Raw genomic sequence first — 18,807 nt, forward strand, 5'->3', positions numbered from 1 at the left:
GTCACATAGAGGGGAGGTGGAGGAGCAAACAAAGTGCTTTAGTAGGGGTAAGGCTGCAAAGAATGGTTGCAGGGCACTTTCGTACATAGAGGGCAGGCAGGAGCCAATCACAATGGCAAAAGATTGACCGGGTCTTAGGCGCACAGCATTGCAGCCCCTGGGGAATTCAAAGGGCAGGGGAGCAAATTGGGTAGGCAGGAGTAGAGTCACAAAGGTGAAGCACACAGTGAGGAGGAAAGGTTGGTGAGGCACATGGAGGAACTGAAGGGTGGATGAAGGGCAGTACAAAAAACTGCTGTAAGAGGATTACACAGAGGGGCAATTGGTGTGGGGCAGGCCAACACACAGTGGTCGAGGTGGCACTTAAAGTGCAGGTGAGGCACAAATATGGGCAGCTGGGGTGGGACATACAGAGGAGCTGCAAAGGTGAGGCAGAAAAGTACACAGAGTGGCTTCAGATGTACTGAACGGTACACGCAGGAAATTCAGTAGCAGGGAAGGGGGGTGGTTGCAATGAGACAGAATGGCACACAGACGGCCTGCAGCTGGGTTGGGAGCCCACAGAATAGTGGCAGAGGTGCGGGGGAACACAGAGGGTCACCAGAGGCAGGACACAGGTGTTGTATTTGTGCTGAGAAGGAAGTTGAAAGCCTACCAGAGATCCTGTATGGGCCTATTGTTAGGCAACATGTTCTGCAGTGCTCTACATGTACCCCAACAACTTGTCAGCTCAAACCACTTTATTACCATCACAATCATGTTGGGGTCTTTGTTATGCTTCAGGATGTTACAAGTCTTTCAGTGATGAGACAAAGGACTCTACATCTAATGTAATAGCAGCTAAACTTTGTAGTGTATTACTTTTTCATCACTATTGACAAGCCTAAGGTTTGTTCTCTTCCCTCTCATATGGCACGTCTGTTTTGGACCATTCCAACATGGAGTGATGCTTCTGGATGAACGTACTCCCTGAATGAAAAATAAAAATAAATACTAAAGGCATATGTACAAGAGAATTTACAGAACAGATTCATTGTTCCCTACTCATCATCTGCTGGGTGTCCCTCGATATTTATACCCAAGAAGGATCAGTATCTTCAAGATTATAGAGCTTTGAAGGAGGAATATCCTTTGACTCTTATAAAGGATATACAAAAATTAGTTCTTGGAGCATGGGTCCTTGCCAAGTTAGATTTATGAGGCTATTGCCATTTGCTGTGCATGAAGTATGGTCATAAGTGGAAACTATTTATGGCACCCTATTTGGGAACTTTAAACATGGTTAAATTCCGTATGGGTTGTGCAGTGCAACACTTCTTTTTCAACCCTTTACGGGCTCCATCTTTTCTGAAATATTGAATTAGTTCTTATTGTTTTATTTATATGATATTGAAGTGTTTTAAAAGGCTCTTCCAGAACATAAAAACATGTGACTCTTGAACAGTTAAGGCTCAAACAGCATATTCTGACGTTTAAGCCTGAGAAGTGTGAGTCTGGCAAGGAAGAAGTTGAATATCTTGGATTTGGATTGAATCCTTCATGTCTTTCTATGGACCCCAAGATCCCTCTCTGAAGAATTGTAAGGAGATAAGAGTTTCCTTAGAGTTAGATAATTTTATTGGCAGTTTATTAGAATTTTGCAAAAATAACCAGTGATGTTACACACATCATGAAAAAAGAAAATATGAGAAAGAATTTGTTCTGATGATCAAGCTGAAAAAAGCTTCTAATTTAATCAAAGATATTAACTCCTGTACACATTTTGAGCCGCTACAATATTTCAAGGAAAATCCTTGTGGAGACAGACACATGAGAAAAAGGCAGCAATTTCCACAAAAAACGCTTAGTCAAGCTTTTTAACTGACCTTTTTCAAGATGACAGTCGGATCAATGGTCATTGGATGTTATCAGAGGATCCTGATCCAAGATGAAGTTAGCCCCTTTTCCTGTGATGTCAGTTCCTGTTAAACTACATATTAAACTACAGTACTAAGTGAAGGATGTGGTGTAGCTCGTCCATTCCATAATTCTCCATTCATTCTTTGTCCTTGGTTTCTATTTTGGTCCTTGCAGCTAGATCCTCTGCTGAAGTAGTCTCCTGATATTTGGGTGGCGTATGTCTCCTTGCTGTCCCTTTTCAGGGAGTTTTGGTGCTTGACATTTCACATTATTTCTATCCATCTTCCTCAATAAAAACGTGTTGGATTCCCAAGGAGGCTTTTACCCTTTCAGCGTTTTTCTTCAAAATTGGGATCATCTAAAGAACATACCTGACACATTTCATGTATACTACAACGGTGGCTATTGGGAGGAATTTACTTTTCTTCAGTCAATCTAGAAGTGGATGACCTCTCAAACATCCCATTCCTGACAACAGGGGCTGCAGTGGGGCAGGGCACACAAAAGGTCTGTAGAGAGGTAGGGAGCACATTGAGGGATGTATGTTGGAGGACACACAGGTGCTGCTTGAGGTGCTGATTTCATAACCAGGCGCTGCAGGGGGGAGGTAGGGCGTCACACAGAGAGACTCCAGTACTGCGAGGTGGGGGTATTACCACCATCATACATCCTTACAACCAACATCAAAATCCATCTTGTAAATACACACACCAGCTAACCACCTTAAGTCAATATGCTCAGCAATATAAATCCATACAACCAAAATGTTATGCAAGCGTACCAATCATTAGACATTCACACAACCCATATCATATGCTAATACCTCCACAATCAAAAGCAAACCAATGCACTGTCGTACATCAGCATGCATACTGTCAAACAACTGAACTACAATTTCCATACTCACCAACATATGTACATACAGCCAACATCAACAAACACGTATGTATACCAATGCATCAACCGAACATCAACATATATGCCACCCATTGTGTGTGCACATAGCTACTATTTAACATTGCTCATCAATGTCACTTGAAAATGTTTCTGGAACCTTTCACATACGTATAAACATAATCAATTAGTCGCAAAAAATATGGACAATTTTTCACAGGTAACTTTGAAGTATGGGTTTCACCATCTTAAGGACAGCCCACAAATCACTCTGCAGACCTTTGCCATTTTGGAGACACGAGGATCATACTGCGAAGGAGGGCCAAATTATTCAACAGATTATCTAAATTATGCGGCATGAAAAGGCTAATGATGCCTGGCAGTATTATTTCGTACGTGAGAACTACCAATATTTGTCTAATGAAATATGCAAACTATGCTGCAAGTGATGTGCCAAGTGTGGTAACTTAATAATTATGATGTAAAAGTCACAGGCACACAATCACATAATTTACACTTTCTCTGTCCGCTGTCCATTGTTTTAACAACAATTTTTGAAATGGGATAAAATCCTAAACATTTTATGTTCAATCAGTGCCCACTGCAAGCTTCAACTAAAACAGAACAGGTTCATCAGTCTGTTGCATCTATAGACCAAATGTGTTTTTAACGGTGATTTTGTTGTCAAATTCAATTTTTTCAATTATGTAATTATTATTCTCTTCTTTAACTGCAGACAACCTAACCGTATATCCCAGGACGTCATTGAAATCCCTGTATGGAAACGCCTTATTCAAGCAGACTACCCCAGCGTAAACATGTAATATGCAAAAGGTGATGATGTAATAAGGTACACTATTACCATGGAGAGAGTCTAATGACATAATAAACCATGAGCCAAAGGCCAAGTAGTTTGGAATGTTACCAGAACTCCGGGATGCCAATATAAGACACCACATTACACGTTACCATTATGTGTTTTTTCATACTGCATGTTTACTGCGGGGTAGTTAACTTGAAAAGGTGGTGTTTTTTCAAAGTGCAGCGAACAGCAGATAATAAATGAAATAAGAATGTTTTAGTTTTGTTTATCTTTGCTGAATACATTTTGATACAACAATGACCAATGGTGAGGGCCTATATTGACCTTGAAGTCGCACTGTGAGCGACAGCATGCACTGAAAGAGGTAGGTGGACATATCCGTGTGCCTTGCATAGGAAAACATTTTCCAATGTTACTCCTTCAGCTAAATGTACTTTTACGTGAGAAGGTGCTTTTAATATGCTTGTGTCCGTGGCCTCAGCATTTATCACATGATTGTGGATTTACCACTTTTTCCAGATAATCTATATAATTTGCAGTTGCCCAAAATGTGTTTCTAGCTAAAATTTATAAAAATAAAATTGCCAAATAATGTGCTGATCAATTTGCTTTTTTACTGCCTACACTAGACAACCTTGCTACAAACTTTGGTACTTCATGCTGCGTTTTCTAGTAGCCTCAACAATGATAAAACGATGCAGAGTGGTTTGGGGCCGTTACTATGATGATGCAATCTATACTTACAAGGAACTCTATTATTTTCCATGTTTCAAAGATTGTTTGTGAAATATGGGTTTTTGTACCACTGCATTATGTACGAAAAAAACACTCAAGCGTAGTATAAAAAAATACAGAACTAATTGTATGTGTAAAATGATCCAATATTGCCATCTTGGGGTTCTGGTGATATTTGCAAACCACTACACTTTGGCCTTGTGGTTTATGAGGTCACCAGGATTTCTTGATCTCAATACTGGATCATAATACAGGGTTAATGCAACATGCACTCTCTATATGTGTCGGTATAAGCGTAACTGTATGTGTGTGTGTTTGTGTGTGTATTTATGCCCAACACGTTAGTAGTGTGAGTCAATGCCCTCACCCCAGTCAACAATGGTAATAAACAGCATAATATGCTCTGTGCTTATGCATTTACACTATACATTTTATATTTGTGTGTTTTAGTGCACAAAAAGGCATTGGTATGAAACCCATATTTTACTTGGTCCATTTGAAATACGGGTTCGATCAATCATTCTGCACAGCTTTACCACTGACCATTGTTTAATCAACATTTTATTCATGAATGGTTAACGAAACATGAACATTATAAATCCAATCAGTGTCCAATATTTGCTGTGCTTTGCAGAGACCGCCCTCAACAATTGAGTCCTTGTACCAACAGAATATGTTTTATTTAACAAATGATAGGCTGTTTTTCTAAAATTCCACATTCCTAACTTCATAATTCAGTATTTTTCTCAGAAAACAGCTTCACATTTTATAACTCACGCACCTGCCATTCAACCATAACTTGCAGACCAAATGCAATGCTTATGAGCTCTAAATATTTATAACAATGAATGCAAGGATTGTATGCCAACTTTTTAAAATGTCAACAAATACATAATCAAAAAACGATGCTGTGTCTGTTACATCAATGGCGAAGTCATGTGCACTACATCTGATGTGTGACTTTTGGTTTGAAAGATGTGAATATATAATGCTTTCTCTTCATGCATGGCTTCATATGAATGCGAGACTTCTCAATGTGTATGGTATCTTCATGAGGGGGTTCTTAACAAGGACACTAACGACCACTAACAACCATCTTTTTAAAAGAGATGTCTTCGTTCCTCTTTTGAAAAAAATACCTGCAGGCTCCTTCCACAAGGAAGGCCATGAGTCTATAACCCACCGGTGATGGATCTGCATTTTAGGATAACAAGCTGGTTTCCGTGTTCTGATCTGAAGGATGTGGGAACAAAGGAGTCAAGTGTCCCTGCACATAGGCTGAAACTACTTTGTGGATAGCATCAAAGACAATGTGCAGTATCTTGAATTCGGTTCTAATTTTTGTTGAGGGACAATAGAAGAAGATCAAAGTCGATGCTCACTTTCTGTCTGAGTAAGGCATGCTGCACTATTCCGAGTGACCGCAAACCTAGTGAAACATACCCTTAGCAATTCAATGTACAGTAAGTTGCAATAGCCTGGGTGAGATGTGATCGAAGGGTAGATTATTATTTTTAGGCCAGATTTCACAGCTGGCGCTCATTTAAGGTTATTAACTGACCAATGTGATACAGGCACGTAACAGGCTATCTCTATGTCCACAGTTTAGATACCAGTTCAGCATCCAGACAGTATAACTTGGACGCAAAGAATGCTTGACCACAGGCATGAAGTCCCAGAAGGTGAAAATGTATCCACAGCTGCAGTGACGAGCCCTGTTGTGAGTGATCCTTAGAGCTCCCATCAATGTGAGAAGTGCAGAAAACTTGCCCAGAATGGGATAGTTTAATAAGCAATATCATCTATTGCTTCTATTGATAATATGTATTAAGGTTCTGTATTAAACTACGTAATGTGAGCCGACTGCGGCAGCTGGTGGGCCCATGCGCCAATTGTTGGGGTCAGGACTTAATTTTCATCATTAGACTTTGCCCCACGGAAGGGCAAAAAGGTGAAAGAAGGAGGAACAGAATACAGGAGGAACACAGTGGCTAAAGGAGAAAGCAGGGATGAAAAAGCACCTACAAGAGTGAGCTAAATAGACAAGAAGTGAAGGATGGTGGAACACTGAGGTGGAATCAAGACCAGAAAACCTTGGCATTTGGGAATCCCAGTATTCGGCAAAAGACTCTAAAGAAAATGCCTGGACTCTTGCTCTGTTTCATGAGTTAGGCACAGTTTTCCTCAAAGCAGTGGACTGTACAATGAATGCTCAGGATTGCAACGTCCCCCAGTCACTTAGAGCTGCCAGGTCATCTTAACACGTTACACATCGAAAAGTCATTGACTAGGCTGCCATCCGCTGCTGTCTGCGACACATCTGGGGAAATGAATGTTGGAACAAAACAATTCAGAAAACCTTTCCTAACTTTTGAATAACTGACACCTGGTTTATATCAGCTTGTAGTTTTGGGAAGGAAAGTTACCTGCATACGCAGGTGTACCAAGTGGAGAAGAAAAATTAACCTGAAAGTTATTTCCGCTGCGAAGAAGGGGGTGGGAAACGGATAGCCGCGTCACGAGAGTTCCTGTTACCTCACAGTGTCCCCCTGAAGCTGAGAGATGAATGGGTGGACCATGAGGCCACGCTGCGAGGGGCTGCGTGCCTGAAACATCGAACCCATGTGCCTTAAAACATTTTCTAACTACGTCGTCAATAGCTTGTTAGACTTTTATGTGGCGCTTTAAGCGGGATGAAAAAGGTAGCGAGGCCATAATATGTGTGTGGCTTGAGAAACCGGACATGAGGGGCGGCCTATGTAGTTTATAGACGTGAAAAAGCATCCGGTGATTGACATATTCACAAATGCGGTCTCAACAGAAAATAATAATTAAAGCCAGGCGAATATTTTATTTATCCAGGACCAAATAAATTAAAGAACTTGACAAAGTAAGTTTAACCGTAAGTGACAATGCATTGGTTACTCATATGAATTTATATCATGCATAAGGCCCTGGAACACCAATGGAAAACAACAGTAGCGAACTCTTCACTAGAATAGGCCAGTCGTGGCAAAGTACGGGCGCTTGGAGTGGTGCTCTCACAGAGCCTTTCCTATGCCAAAGGACAAGATGTTTCTTCAATATTTTAAATCACTTCTGAGGACTTTAGTTGTGAATTCCGTTATATCTTGCTAAAGAGAACTAATTCGCATTTGTGTTCAGAGTGTGAACACTTTTATTACTCCCACAATTCTTTCTAGTGTTACATTCCCGGTAACTTATTATCCAGTACAAAAGGGACTTCTATTGACATTTCGTTGCAGCACCAGAACGTCACAGGGAAGGACGGTAGTTTTTTTCTTCAACTGATGAATGACAGAAATACAGGGCCCCTGGTTGAAGGTCCATTTTTTATTTCTTTTTTTGCTTTACCAGGGCCTGGTCCTGGCAGGCCCCGGCCTACTTACAGCACTGCTTTTACACGAGAAGGCACTTTTGTTACTTGTTACATTGCCTTGTATCTGCTCCCTCTCTCGCCCTTAAAGGCAGTAGTAACATTACATAGGGAGCACTGCCAGACTACATGAAGAAAAATTTAAACAAATGGTAACAATTATTATGGAAAAACATTAGTCACACACAGCTCTTCTGTATGGAACATTAGTTGCCTTTGTACATTAATTCAGGTAGGAATGCTGATAAATGCCCTAACAACAGTACAAACAGTTCCTAAGTGAAGGTGTCTCCTAGGAAGCTGAAGTGTGCACTTTGCAAATGCGCCTATACAGTGGAAGGTAACCCCTCGCAAATCAAACAAGTGTGTCACGAAGCTGAAATAACTCACATTGTTACTAAATGTCCATCTTGAGTAATATGCAACTGCACCAAATTTGTCAGAAAGCTACAACTTGGTATGCAAATTCAGCTTTTTGTGATTTTGTGTAAATATGCTCAGTAGTTTTTGAGAAATTAAGTGTCAAAAATCTTTGTGTATCTGGATGGTTGGGTCGCTGAGAGTTTTGTGAGACTCTCAAAGCAGCGCTAATTAAAAAAATACAGCATCTGATTGGGAGGGAGCTCTTTTCAGCTTAGGCAAATTCACTGCGGGAGTCTCACAGTAGCGAGCACTCTGATTGGATGGCAGCAAAATCAAAAACATGTTTACTGGAAGCCATTACAGGACTCAGGGACTCAATCCTCCGTCCTGAAGTTTGGGAAAATAAAATACAAGGGGGCAGGGTAGAGGGTGCCAACTGGAACTCCCCCCCAGGCCAAAATTGAAAAAAAGCCAATTTTTGCAGCAATTCCACGGGACTCCCATGATATCGTGAAAAAAGGCACATTATTCAATTATGTGCGGCAATTATAGGCCCTAGAGAGCCCGGGGCTGAAATTTTCACAAATGGGGATACCATCCCCTGGTGCCAATGTATTTAATTAGAAGGGATGAGGGCCACAGGGTCCCCCTGCCAGAGCCAATAAAGGCTCCCTGGGAGCCCACCCCGGGCTGAAACATCTAAAAAAAAAAAAAGAAGGGGAAAGGAAGAGTCCATGTGCTCCCCCCACCCCCCACCCTGAGCCTACAGAGGCCCTAGGTACCCCATCCCCTAGGGCCAATAAACTTTTTTTTAAAAAGGAGAGGGCAGTGCGGCCCCCTCTTTGAGCCTTTACGGACCCAAGGACCCCTATCCCCTGGGGTCATCTCACATATTCTGTCCCAGAGGAGGCAGGATCTGGTGGGGGGCACTCCCACGACACAGCAGTTTCCCTGCCTGCACCAGCACGGGGAGGAAAACATGTGTTTGCTCCCGCCTGGCAATGGCCTTTTTAAAACTCCTGCCAATTGAGAGCAAACACAAAATCTGCTTCCAGTGGGAGGGTAGTTTAAAAATGCTCTTGTTGGCTAGGAGCAGACTTTTGATCTGTTTTCATCTCCGCACTGCTGTGGACAAGAAGACAGATTAAGATATTGCTCCCACCCTGAGGGTGCAGCATAAATTTTTACTCCCTGTGGGTGGGAGCAATACTGGCTCCTGCAGCATGCGGGGGCTGACTGGGGCTGCTGCGGTCCGTGGGCTCCTCTCACGGCCCCCAATGTGTGAAAAGTGGGAGCCCTGGATAGGCACCAGGGCACCCATCTATTATAAGGGAAGGCTTTGGGGGATGAGATCCCAGTGGCCAGAAAAGGCTTGACAAGAGGGGCCACACAGCCTCCCTTGTTTAAAAAAAAACACATCCCTAGGAGATAGGAGTTCCAAAGGCTTTTTTTAAGGCTGGGGGGGGGTATTTGGCCCACTCCCCTTAATTAACACACTGGACCCTGGGGTCCTAACTGTCTAATGAGGCTTGTAGAAAGGGGCCATGTGGCCCATCCCCTTTTACAAAAACAGCCCTGGGTGATGGGGACCTCAGAGCCTAATAAAGCTCAGGGAAGGGGGCCATTTCATCCCTCCCCTTAAGAATACATAGGGCCCTGGGGCACGGGGTCCCCAGGGCCTAATGAGGCTTGGGTAGGGGGTCCAAGTGGCCTCTCTCTGCTTTAAAAAAATAAAAAGGCGCGGGAGGTCCCCAAGGCCGAATATGGGTCAGGGAGAGGGGCCGCAGACCCCCTCCCAGTTTTTTATTATATTTGGCCCAAGAGGATGGGGTCCCCGGAGGCTAAGGCTCTGGGAGAGGGGGGCTGAATGTCCCCTTCCCTTTAGGTTTTGGCCCTGGTGGACAGGATGCCCGGGGGTCAAGAAGGCTTGGGGAGGGCGGCATGGCTAAAAGCTGTGTGCAGAATGGGGTTAGCTGCCTGGAAAGAGTTGGAAGTAGGGCCTGGCTGCAAACCCCATGCTGTGCACAATGAAAGGCAATGTGCAGCACAAGGTTGGCTGCCCATAAGGGTGTTGGTTGGGTCGGGTAGGTAGGGCACAGCGCCTGCTGCAAACGCCCTCCCCAGCCCCCCTGGGCATGGCAAAAGGCTGTGCCCAGACTGGGGTTGGTTGTGGGCCTGAGGTCAACCCTCCCGCTGCGCAGGGCCAGAGGCCATGCATGGCGGGGGGCTGGCTTTAAGTATGATAATAAAATATTACTTTATGTTAAAATAAATCCTAGAAGTTCACTGAAAAAATACAAAGGTTAAACTAACGTTATAGTTATATGTGTTAAAAGATCCATTATTGTTTGAAATAAAACATTAGAAATTCAATTAAAGTAACCGAAGGGTAAAGTAACATTATAGTTAGGTGACTATGTCAGTCACAACATGAACGTTGTAAATAATTTTTTTTTTTTAAACTCAGAAATTCACCAGTTATAGTTAACAGAGCTAAATAAAATGTGTACTCCTGCCAATCACTGCTTATGACCTCACAAATTACATCACTCATGACATCTTCTATGACATCATTTATGGCATCACTGATGTCATCTCACATGACGTCAGTGATGTCACACTAGCCCTAGGCTGCTGCAGCACATGCATACCAGACTTTTAAGTGAACCCCAAGGGTGGAAATTATTCCCGTTCAAGTACATCTATCTAGCGGGGTACCGTGATATTTCTGCATGAACCATAGTTAGATCGCATTGTCTAATCTAATACAAAGCCCACCCCAGCACCATACAGTTCAAAGCACTGCAACCACCACACTGCTGATACAAGAAGAAAGTCCCAAAGAATTCTCAACACGCCTTCTTATTACAGAATCTTTTCTCATAGTGAGTGGCAGCTTCCACAAAAGATTTCAGCAACTGCTTTGAAATTTCCAGGCCGCCACACACGACCCATTATGATGCCACTTACATCAAATCCCTCAACACAGCCCACAAGGATCTTGTTACTGAAACCAAAAAAACAATTTTTGTATCGGATTCATTCATGGGACTATTGTGTGTGATTGTTTAAATAATGAGAAGCACAAGGGAGGAGAGAGAAATATTATTCCCTCCTTTTGAGGAAGCGGAGAAAAGGAAAGGAACTCACCTGAAGAACGTGTGGTGCTCCACGCAGCATTTCCAGAGGTGCTTGCAGGCGGTTTTGCTGTGCGTTTCAAAAAAGAAGGACGTTTCATTGCACTGGAACAAAAAACACAAAACAAGAAATCCCTGTGAGTTATTCTCCACACGGGGCGACTACAATCTCACATCAAGGCGACAGAAGACCAGGGCTTTACACCCTGCCCCTCCTCCAACAATCCTTACAAACTGGATGACCCTTCACCTTGCGTGACCTTACAATTAAGAAATGTATTCACCGACTTTTCTAATCGGGACACTTCAAATGAGAGAATGAGGCCCTAATAAAACATATGACCTCCTGTGAAACAGTTTTACTTGTTTTCCTAGTGTCTTTTTAACGTCTTGTAGGCAGGCACCCATGTCTAGCAGGCTAGGGCTCATCCTGGGACCGGAAGCTGATGGCGGTACTAGCACAGATTCTGCTCTTGTTGAATCACCCTGCACTGAAGTGCTAAAAGCAGGCTCCCCCATCCAAAGTCCTACATTTCACTAACACCCATGGTGCATACGAGATGGGACGCAGTGCCACGGGGAAAACATCTGGCAAACTAGTGTTACCAGCAAAATAGAATAGAGCAAAGTATGACCGTCATTGTGATAGTACCATATTATTAAAAACAGGAGATGTATCAAAGACCTCGACGCGACAGGTTATGTCTATCAATATCCAATGATTGGCAGTAGAACTACAACAGGGCTCTTCAGCAACAGAAATCATAAAATGTCCCTTCCCCCAACCTGAATAGTCAATTTCATGTGACCTGATCATACATACAAAGGTGCTACTTACAGGTGCTTCAATTAATTTAAGGGAAATCAATATCGTCACTTGAGCACAACATTGCCGTCATCCTGCACGTTTACAATACCTGTTAGGGAGTATTAACTTTCCTTGGGGACAAAATTATCCAACATGTGCCACAAAATACAGCCCATATTGCCTTTGTATTGGAGAAATGATGACTCCGCCCTCATAGTTTTATTTATGTTGCTTCTTATGGAAATACCACAGAGTCAACAGCTTTTCCTGTACCTGCACCCCAACAAGGCGCCTGAATGTGTTTTCTATACCAACTTCACCTAAGATATTGATTTGACCCTTTATGCTTAGAAGTTGTTACGTTTTCAGATCATCTTTTAAGTGTCGATATTTTTCATGTTTCCAGCAAGACCTTTGTCCACCGTAGCAATGATCTCTTGACTTGAAACACCAATATATCCTAAAATTGCTGTCTTTCCCACAGTGTTCATTATTAGCGTGTTTAAAGGACGCACTCACCACAGACATGCACATAGGACCCATACCTCTGCATGCGCGCACATACATATAAATGTAATTAAAATACAATACACAGGCAAAGCCAAACGCTCTCTTCTCTTCGGATTATATTTATTAATATACAAGCTGCCGCCAATCACAGCTCTGCTTCTACGTTTCTTCTGTTTTGGCGGTGCTCCTCTAGGGATGCAGTCTTCAGACTCGGATGCAGTCATGTATTTGAAAGAGTCTCCATTGAACCATACGGAAGCATACGTCCACCGTGGATCAATACAGGAACTGGTGCTATAGTCTAGCTGCTGTCCATGTATACGATCATTTTACTGACGTCTGTACCGTCCTCGCACCGCTTTACCACCATCAGGTCCTCAGACACAATCACTGCTAGATAACGCTACCTGTCATGGCAGAGCTGGTGAGAAGCCGAGTCTCGAGCCAGAGCATCTTCTATATGAAAAGAAGAACAAGGGGACTTTTTCCTCAGTTGAAGACTCATGTGGATTTTGGTTTGTGGGTGAAAGAGGGGGAATGTCAATATTCACAGGTAGACTTGAAAGTCACGGACCAGCGTTGGTTAGTTGTAGATTGCCCTGAGCTTCAAACACCTTCTTCAAAAGCAAACTGTGTGCTTCTGGTACCAACATTCATAGTAAAGACAGCTGACTTTAGAGTTACTTATTTAAAGAGACAGTCCGGTATTTCAGCACATAGGCGATGGTTATATTTACACTATGTACCTGTGCAAGACATTGTACATGATTTTGAAAACCAAGATTAAGACTGACAAAATCGAAAAGTGAATCACAATTGGAAAGGTGCTAGGAACTGTTAGGACTTGTGCAATCATTCTAATATGCACTGCCTTCCTTCTGCAGTCCCGGACTACGCAAAGCTAATGGACGGGCTTGCACGCCGGCTCATGGAGGGCATGGTGAACAATGAAAGTGGTGGCCCTGGTCATTGTGTGAGACTGAGACTGCCACATCCTCATGTTTGTTATGGCAAGTGGGAGACATTTCTTGCACCATACTCTCCTATAGTACAGGCAGCCTCGCCCCTGCAGGGAAATGACCCAGGCCCGCCTTCCAAGTATAAAGGGCGGACCCCAGAGAAGTAAAGAAGGCAGAGTCAACACAGAACCTCTTCTATTAAAGGCCACCTTCTCAAAAGATAGAGGTCTTTGCAATTTCTTCATCTTTGAAGGAATCCAGGCCAGACCTGCCAACTGATTAAGGTCTTTAGCCTCGACTGAACTTGCTGAGTTAAAGACTCCTTTTAGGGGCTGTGCCTCGACTTCCCTCTTGTACTAAAGTCTATTTTTCCTTTTCTTGCCTCCCCAGTCCCGTCAATGGCCTGCTTAACTTAATCGTGATCCCAATACTGAACTGAGACTGGGGTTCAGTGTTGTGGGATTCCTTAAACTGTTTAATCACCTGTACTTTGAGACTGCCACCAGCAAAACCAAATATCAATGACAGTGACACTCTCATCAGGAAGTTATCATAGACTTGTGCTCTTGGTTTTTTATTATTTCTGTATTTATGTATTGCTGTGACCCAAATGGCTGAATAATGTTGAACTTGAACAAACTCTTTGTAAAAGAAATCCCCATTATGCTTCCACTGGTTACCAAACCACTGGAACAGTCACTTTCAAAATGTAGCTTTCATTTATGTTTTGGTAAAATCGATTTCATTTGAACTTAATGGTTTGGGGTGATTATTTTTTAAACCGTGAATCTGTGCAAACCAGTGGTTCCGAGCTGTGGACAGGTAAACTTCATAGCAATGTCTGCTCGTTGGTGTTAAGTTAGTTTGCACCTAATATTTCCTAGGCTGCTGGTGGCAGCCCACTTTGCCCTTGCTACTTATTTAGTAATGAGCTCCAGTGCCTACTGCTCTAAGTTCATGCTCAAGAAATTTTGTAAACAAATAAAGTGACCTACTGTGACCCACGTGAGAATAAAGTCCTCAGTTTAAACAGTGGTGGTCCAACACTAATGTCTCTGCTTTAGAGGGAAAGTGGAGACAGTACCACCATCAGCCTAGCTGGCAGTGGGTCCGCCTCCACCCTTCTTTTACCCTGCCCCTTCCCCCTCACCAGTCAGCCGAATCCCCTGCCTAATTTAGAGGCAGAGTGGGAGGCAAGTAACTTCCCTAGCTATCTTGGGATGAAACGTGGGGTTTCCTGTGGAAGAAGGCAGGTGGGGGTCTTGCTCGCAAGGCCAGCGGTGGAAGGATGTGATTCTTTGTCTGGAGGTGCAACTAATCTACTGAAGCAAGTACTTCAGCTTGGGGCACCTTGCCTCTGGTCTGCCCATGGTGGCTCAGACTTTAAATGAGCCAGTGCTTTGCTTCGCGGACATGGGTCCATATTGCAGTATGAAGACCCAGGGATTCCTAAATGAAATGCGCTGTAGAGGCGCAATATAACACTGTAAGCAACAAAATGAAAATTTCAGGTGCTGTTCTGCTTTCTGTATGTACATTTTGATCCCAGACAACAAATAAGAACCACTGTACTCATGATTCTTCTTTGCGGGTCTTAGCCTCTTAGGTGATGATAAATGAACCATTTGCCCTGGGATGAGATAAGCAATTTAGACATTATTAAAGCACATATCCCACTAAGCACAGTTCAGGAAAGCCTGTGGGGGTGTTTTATCTGCTACAAATTTGCCAAGCTGCCTGCAGCCAAATCTTGTTTTATTTAATATTATTATGTGCAGTAGTTATGCAATAATTTATGTTCGGTGTAAGAACTATGCTAAAGACTTATCAGCAAGATTAGCCAACATGGTGAAATATGCATAAAATGTAGCTGCTGTAAATTCAATATATTTTGTCTTTATTCTCCTGACTGCTGAGTAACCTGAAAGCCATTTGTTAATATTTGATCATGCATGCATGCAAAGCTTTATAACTATTTTCTACAAGACACCCGACCCACATTTGTGTCCTTTGCCCAGGAGATACCAAAGATTTCTGATTTACCTTTGTCAGGCGTTAGAAAATATTGTGTTCACAAGGAGACCCTGATTTAATTGAATAACAAGTTCTCGAAAATATAAATCTACTGTTATTCATTGTAATTTATGCCACCTGTTATTTATTGTATAGAACCAGTAGACAGATTACGATGACCTCGAAATACAGTACTTAAAAGTATTCTGATGAAAAATACTCAAGTGAATTCTAGATGTCAAATAATTAAATTCAGTGACAAACTAGACCTTTTTTGCAACATGCGGTCTTTACTATCTGTATATAAACTTACAAAAAAAATATCAACTAGATGTACACTCGCCAACATCTGTCTGGGCTTATTAACACTTATGATAAAACTTTGAAATTTAAAAATAAATCAATATGCAAAACCTAAAAAAATCAAATGGCAGGCAACGTAGGAAAAAAGTAAAGGAATGAATCGAAGTGAGTGGTTAACAGAGGAGGGAGTTACTAACAAAGGCGTGTCATATGATGTTCATAAAAGATTCCCTTTTCCTTAATCCACAGTTATGCAATTATTTCTTAATATCTATCCATTAATAGACACCCTCCAAAGTAAGTCTTGAGGTCCATTGTGGTTACCATTATTAGTCCAGTGAGTCTCTCAGTCATGGCCAACAACGTCTTAGGTTTTCACACAGTTTTCTTCATTATTCTTAATAATAATATTTCTCTAAAGCTCTCAACTCAAACTTATCTCGTTTGTTGTTGAACTGATATTTAATTCATAGCTCAGATCCCTTTGTACAGAATTTTCCACTATTGGGTGTCTAGCAATTTCAACCTTTTCTATAGCCGCATTTTCTATTTGCTAATACACTCATAACTAACCCCCAAGGCGTTATTTGGGGATGTAATTGATTTTTCTGTATTTTCAATTTTCTGGACATATTCACACTTTCAATTCCCCGTAGTTTTCCTGTCATGAATTATGGTCTGCAATTAAAACCTATGTCGCTTGTTTGATTGGGGGCATTATATTTACCTTGTCAAATCCCTGTACATAGAACCACTAATTAATGTTTCTATTCAGGCGCATCTCTGGGAGGCAATGCAGAGTTGCCCTAAAAGCACCAACCCCCTAGATTCCATCCCACTCTTCTTAGGAGTTACCCTGAAGCTTCTGTACATCAACTATGTCTCTAGATCCATTCCTTTAACATTGATACTTAAACAACGTTTTTCTCATTTCGGACTTTGATATATGGTGGCCATTTTTGGAGTGTGCACAAATTCGTATCCGGTCTCCTTTCTGGAATTCTCCCACAGGCCAAATAATGAATGGAAGGAGGACAGCCTCATGATTACTGAACACTATCAAATAATGTGGCACCGCAGCTAGTTCTCACAGGACATCTCCTACAACTCCAGCACAGGTGCAGTGCTGAGCCTCATCTAAACAGCATTCATGCAGACTCTACCTTTCAACTAGAGCGCACAGGCAGTGCATAGCCTTACCTTAGTATGGTAACTTGGGAATATCCCCAACATCCAAAGGAACTGCTTGCATATTTGAGCAGCTTACAATATACATACAACCAGCCTTGCATACCAATGCAAGACCTCATGTTAATAACCCCTCCAACAATCTCAAAGCAAACCACTTCCATACTGCTCCCTTGAAAATCCATTCCTGCACACACATTAGCATCTGTACTGCTGGATTGCTTACGTTAGTCTCACTTAAGTAATCCAATTAACAGTCAACCATCCCTAACATATGCAAAATGCTTAACACACAACACACTATCAACCTTATTCAGCACACAAACATGCTAATTCAAACAACATCCAAGGCTGACCAAATCTCTGTACCAAACAGCCAGTGAATCCAAAACACCAAACTCTCCTGCCTGGTTCTCAATGCTACATCAGCAAAACCTCGTCCTGAAGATATATCTAATCGCATTATCTGACAAACTGTATACATTCTTTGCATAATAGAATCCTCTCTCAGCAAACAGTCACTGCATGGACTATCTTGCCCCTCACAGGTATGGCCCATATGCAAAGACAGGCAACTGAAACACGCATATACATTTATATTCGAAGATTTACTGACGTGTACATCAATCCTCACCTCTTTCTTGGCATCTGAATGTCTCAAAGTTGAAACATCTCAAATTAGAGTTCAATTTATCTATAAAAATCTCCAAAACGTTTAGACAACATATTTGAATATGTCTCACATTGCCTAATGTTGATTAGAAACCTCTTCCTAAGATATTTCATCATAGATTTGGCAAGTCTAAATGCAAACCTTTCAAAGCTCTGGAAAATCTTCTGTATCTATGCAACATTCACCAGCACTGCAGCTTTTCTCAACCTTAACATTACTGACTAGAATTACATTAATACCATTCCTCTTATTGAAAATGACTCGTACAGTCTTTTTCTGTCCCCTCCAAACACCTACGATGACTACTCTATCAGACTTCAAAACACAACCTGAAACCCTGGACAAGTACTATGAGAAAACTAAGGCTTACTGCCTTACACAACTGTCTACCAAAACTATTCTGACCACCTAACCGAAGAGCAGACATCAATAAAACTATTTAAAAAAAGGCTGTGCACACTTCAGCATCATTCCACTTAAAACAACAGCACATAAAGGGTCACCTGTATTTCACAAATGTTCTATCTAAAAAAAGGAGGCGAATTAGCAGACTTACATACTACATGGCATAGATAGTAATCCGAAGCCCAAAAACAAACATTTTCAAAGCTACTTTGTTGCCGTAAACATTGTCGCGTTTTGGGCCATTTCATCCACAGGTGATACACCTCCCGACACATGTGGGGCACATTTTTATTTGAAGAAGTTTGCGAATGCTGGGTGGAATGACATTTGACGTTTCTGCAAATTCTGTCACATAGATGAAAGGAAATGCTCACAATTTCATGGTTGCCTGGGATTCGGGGAAATAAATGGTACTAGAATCCAGAGAAGGCACACCACCTGGACTCCCCAGGATCTCTGGTTTTCAGAAATGTCTTGGGTTGTAAATTTCCCTGGGTGCTTGTTGACTCAGTCCCCAATAGCACAGACACCTGCATTAAACATCTGCCTTTTAGAAAGGAACTTAGACATTATTATTTATATGGTTGCATTTTGGGTCATTCTTGAGCCCCAAGAAAGAATCACACACACAAACCGGGTGTTGTTTTTATAAGAAAAACGGTGGAAGTGTTATAGGACATCTACTGCTACCTATAGGGAA

The 18,807-nt window shown here is 42.1% G+C and overlaps 1 protein-coding gene across 2 annotated transcripts in view; it reads right to left on the minus strand.

Moving 5' to 3' along the window:
* The window catches only part of EPB41L4A (erythrocyte membrane protein band 4.1 like 4A), a 624,815-nt gene that overhangs the window by 190,228 nt on the left and 415,780 nt on the right, over positions 1–18,807 (minus strand). For both annotated transcript variants that reach the window (XM_069226476.1, XM_069226475.1), the window contains exon 10: positions 11,262–11,353. In XM_069226476.1, the coding sequence (XP_069082577.1) occupies positions 11,262–11,353 (92 nt within the window). The remainder of the gene's footprint in view (positions 1–11,261; positions 11,354–18,807) is intronic.

This window comes from Pleurodeles waltl, chromosome 1_1 (genome assembly GCF_031143425.1).
Source record: "Pleurodeles waltl isolate 20211129_DDA chromosome 1_1, aPleWal1.hap1.20221129, whole genome shotgun sequence".
Lineage (NCBI taxonomy): Eukaryota > Metazoa > Chordata > Amphibia > Caudata > Salamandridae > Pleurodeles > Pleurodeles waltl.